Source organism: Benincasa hispida, chromosome 1, assembly GCF_027475165.1.
Source record: "Benincasa hispida cultivar pf3 chromosome 1, pf3_genome.v1.1, whole genome shotgun sequence".
NCBI lineage: Eukaryota > Viridiplantae > Streptophyta > Magnoliopsida > Cucurbitales > Cucurbitaceae > Benincasa > Benincasa hispida.
Genome location: NC_143478.1, coordinates 5,844,144 through 5,848,116, shown reverse-complemented (window position 1 = coordinate 5,848,116; position 3,973 = coordinate 5,844,144). Strand labels below are relative to the sequence as shown.

The 3,973-nt window shown below is 38.3% G+C and overlaps 1 protein-coding gene across 2 annotated transcripts; it reads right to left on the bottom strand.

The window, feature by feature from the left end:
- Positions 1-291: 291 nt before the first annotated feature.
- DHDPS2 (dihydrodipicolinate synthase) lies at positions 292-3,680 on the bottom strand. 2 transcript variants are annotated; one of them, XM_039042992.2, is made up of 3 exons: positions 3,096-3,680; positions 2,421-2,516; positions 292-1,415 (listed from the first exon to the last, which is right to left on the bottom strand). In XM_039042992.2, the coding sequence occupies exons 1-3, from the start codon at positions 3,179-3,181 to the stop codon at positions 488-490; spliced, it is 1,110 nt and encodes a 369-aa protein (XP_038898920.1). In that variant the 5' UTR covers positions 3,182-3,680; the 3' UTR covers positions 292-487. The 2 variants fall into 2 exon arrangements, with proteins under 2 accessions (XP_038898920.1, XP_090172802.1); XM_090316676.1 differs by lacking the exon at positions 3,096-3,680 and adding an exon at positions 2,858-3,002.
- Between the last annotated feature and the right edge of the window lie 293 nt (positions 3,681-3,973).

Here is a 3,973-nt window from a genome sequence, read left to right as displayed (position 1 = left end):
GGGGAGGGGAATAAGAACAATTAATTATATTCAAAAATAAAAAATATATTTTTGGATTTCTAAAGATTAGGAAAAAAAACCCTTTTGAAAATAATAATCTCATGTAAAAACGAGAATAATTGTTTTTTTTAAAAAAAAATAGAACGTAACGTAAGGGGAAAACTAAAGATATATTTTTTTAAAAAAAAATTGAAAATTGCCACTCAGAATCAAGAACAAGATAGCTCAACAGAATGAGGCCAACCAACAGGCATCCTCATTTAATAAACACATTAGACGCCAAGAAACGAGTTGAAGACTTGAAATACACGTCCATTCATTGATATTATTATTACTACAAATTCTAACACACAAAACTGATAACAGCCCTACTAGAGAGACAACGTAAAAGAAACCTTAAGATTAATGGCATGGAATAGACCTCAAAAACTTGTAGAAGCAAGGCAGCATCTAAGGCCTCGACAACTCTTGGCAAGGAACCGTGCCACTAATACCGACTAACCAAAATGAAATCATCATCATCAAGAACTTGTACATCTTTTATGCCGACAAAATGCTCGCGCCCAATTTGCTTGACCAAGTTCACAAACTCCTCTCTCTTTGCTTTTGGAAGAGGTACATATGGTAGCCTAAACACAGGTCTCACGACTCCGAGTTGAGCGAGAGCTGTATTCAAGCCAATTGGGTTGGGTTCAAAGAACAGCCAGTCCATCAAAGGCAACAGCTTTGCATTTAGGGAAGGGTTCTTCCCTTCAAACATGAGCTCTCTCATTAAACCAGGCACCAAGTTGCTAGTAACAGAAATAACTCCAGTTGCTCCATGATTCCACCTAGCATCGTGACATTGATCGTCGTTTCCACTCCAGACCACAATTCCTTCGTCGGTATACTGCTTGACGCGATCGTTTCCAACACATTCCTTCACACCTGCAAGATTGGCACTTTGAGCAACAGTTTGAATGACTTGTGGGGGAATATCTTGGCCAGTTCGTGGTGGTACGTTGTATATAATAGTGGGGCCCATAGAAAGCACACAATTGAAGTGCGAGATCATTCCCTCAATGGAGGTTTTTCCATAATAAGGATTTATATGAAGGGCAGCGTGCATTCCAACAGCAAATCCCTGCTCCGAAGCATGAATTGCTTCTCTTGTAGAGTTACTTCCAGTGTTGCCTATAACCTTGATTGATCCACCAAAACAGTTGACAGTGTGACCAATAAGCATTATGTGCTCATCCCAGCTCATCAACTGACCTTCACCAGTCGTGCCACCTACGATCACACCATCAGCTCCATTTTCAATCTGCCGATTCACCAAGGCATCATATGCTTCAAGATCAAATCTACCATCGGGAAGATAAGGTGTTTTAATGGCAGTTACAAGTCTGAGAGACTTGATATCATCTGCTGATGTCCTGAAATAAAATTTAGAGAAATTGGGCCAATCTATGAATACTTTATGATGCAGGTGATAAACCAGTACAGAATCATAATAATAATATTTTAGAGCCAGGAAAACAATCCAGACATTGTCTATATTAGTCTATCACATTGTTAATAGCTAGCTAGTCACATCTCACAGCAGTTGTTGTATCGAGAATATTTACTATTGAATTCACATCATAGACAAAATCCCACGACAGTATCTCAAAAAAAAAGGGTGGATGCCATGGGTAATAGATGCCTGGGAATGAGATGGAAATGTTATAAATTTAATTTAAACATTAAAATTTTAAATAAATAAAATAAATGTATCAAATAAAAACAAAATATTAGAAAAAGGAGGAGAAAAAAAGAAAGGAAAAGGAGATTTAGAAAAGCCTTACTTTTGGACGGTATCAAATTCCCTTTGACATGAATATTAAGAAAGCATGAGAATCACTTATTCCCATGTCCCATCCCATCTTTGAGACGCTTTTTTTTTAAATCTTGTACCAAACAAGGGCCTTGTTCGTATATCCATTCCCCATTCCTACGTTCATTACCTACTCAATTTCCTTGATCCTAAAGGAGCCCTTAATTCTTGAAGAGCAGACAATTGTCACAAAATATCTAATCAATCAAAGAAAGCATGCAAGCTTCCTCTTTTGTTACCTTACACCCACCGAGGAAACTTGACCTCTGTGATGAAAAATAATTTTAACACAACAACTACTGACATGAACTGGAGAAAACTGAACGCAAAAACTAGAATTTCCTAAACATTCACTGCAAATAAACTGATAAGAATACGCCAAACACTTAAAGCCAAACGCTACCTAATGCAAACAGCCCACATGTAAACACAATTAGAAATACTATTTACAAACATTAGCATAGTTCACTAAGAGGAGGGAGGGTTCTTCCGAACTTAATATCCATATTCCATAAGAGGAGTGGCGGTTTGGCATAGAAAGAATTCGAGAAATTAAATACCTCACCTGTTCTTGACTTCCAAACTCCGCATTGGGAGATGTAAATTGGGTAGGATGGCAGCCTGTGGAGATCTCCATCCGGCAGCCCTCTTGGTACAGTGTCTGACAATAACGAAGGAAGTGGCATTAGCAAGTACATAAATTTACAAGTAGTGTTCAAACGGCCCTCCATTTCCAATTGAACCAATCATTCACAATGAACCAAATTGATATTCTATGTTAAATTTCATTCACTTTAGAAAATTTTAAAACAAGAGTATTAATCAAAATAGGAAGAATCTAACGTTCCTTGGCAGATCATTGGCGAGAAAACTTTAATTTATCTCCTTCTGTTTTCTTTTCATACTAGAAGATTTAAAAAAAACAAGCAGACAGAACCATCATTGAATTATATGTATCACTAGTATGTTTGTTGCAATAATTAAATGGAGACAAGGAACTACATGTAATTTTATGAAGTACAACCCCACAACCACAACTGATTACAATCACAACGATGGAATAACTCTAGTCAACGTCCGGTTGAAACCTTGATGACCAGCATACGGATAAAGTATCCATATCTTTAAAATAAAATATGTCAAAGCCAGCTACTAAAATTGCGTGTATGAATTCATTTCAAGTAAATCCAAAAAAGTTAACGCGTTGTTTAATAATTAAACCGAAAAATGGTAGGTAAACCTCTTGTAGCTGTCGTTACAACTGGGACGCGGAAACTGAAGAGCATGTTCCCGCCAGCACGCCGCATAGCCTTTAACACTGGCCATCTGGAACAGCCAACCGAAAACAAAACTTTCACTGATGATGAAGCTTCTTCACGGACCAACCAGCTGCCGGATTCGATACCGGAAAATAAAAACCACCGAGAAAAATACGTGGGAGTCCTGAAGTCTACAGAATGATGATGGCGGCGATTGTGATTGCAGCAGTGGTCGAGATTGTGGTCGAACTAGCTCCGGTGACAGAACGTCGGAGGGAGCTGCCGGAGAAGTTCATCTGATTGACTTTGAATTGAGAAATGCTTTTGATTGGAGCAGAGGAAGAGTGAAGGCTTTGAAATTTGAAGGGAGGAGGTAAGTGGAAATGGCTGATCATGGCTAGGGCTAGGGTTTGGAATATTTGGATGGGCTTTTGATTCTGGGTAAGGGAAAATTGGGCTTGCGGTTTGGGTCGAGCCCAATAACGAGGTATTGGAATGGGCCGAGATCAGCCCATGTGTTTAAATGAAAAATAGCCGTTAACATTTTTAAATATCAAAATATGACTTTTTAATTTGCATTACTCTCAGTGGAGAGAGGGCTTGAGTTTTTTTGAGAAATAAGTCAATATCCAAAAACTTAAAGGGATGAGGTGAGCATTGGTCGGTCGGAGTCGATTTTCTGACTAAATCGCCACCGAACTGATTGTGGTCGGTTTAGTACATGTTCAAATCGACCTGGATCGTCAAGAGTAAAAGTCGGCCAGGGTCTATCAGCTTTGGTCGGTTAGTCGATTTGGTTAGTTTTATTCTTTAAATTTCTTTTGAAAAATTTCGATTTATAATTTTTTTCAATCCAACA

Excerpts from the sequence above, each read along its gene's own strand:
- DHDPS2 (XM_039042992.2), bottom strand. The coding sequence starts at position 3,181 with ATGGCCAGTGTTAAAGGCTATGCGGCGTGCTGGCGGGAACATGCTCTT. Across the intron at positions 2,517-3,095 it reads TGTAACGACAGCTACAAGAG|ACACTGTACCAAGAGGGCTG; the intron begins GTTTACCTACCA and ends CGTTATTGTCAG. Across the intron at positions 1,416-2,420 it reads AGTTTGGAAGTCAAGAACAG|GACATCAGCAGATGATATCA; the intron begins GTGAGGTATTTA and ends ATTTTATTTCAG.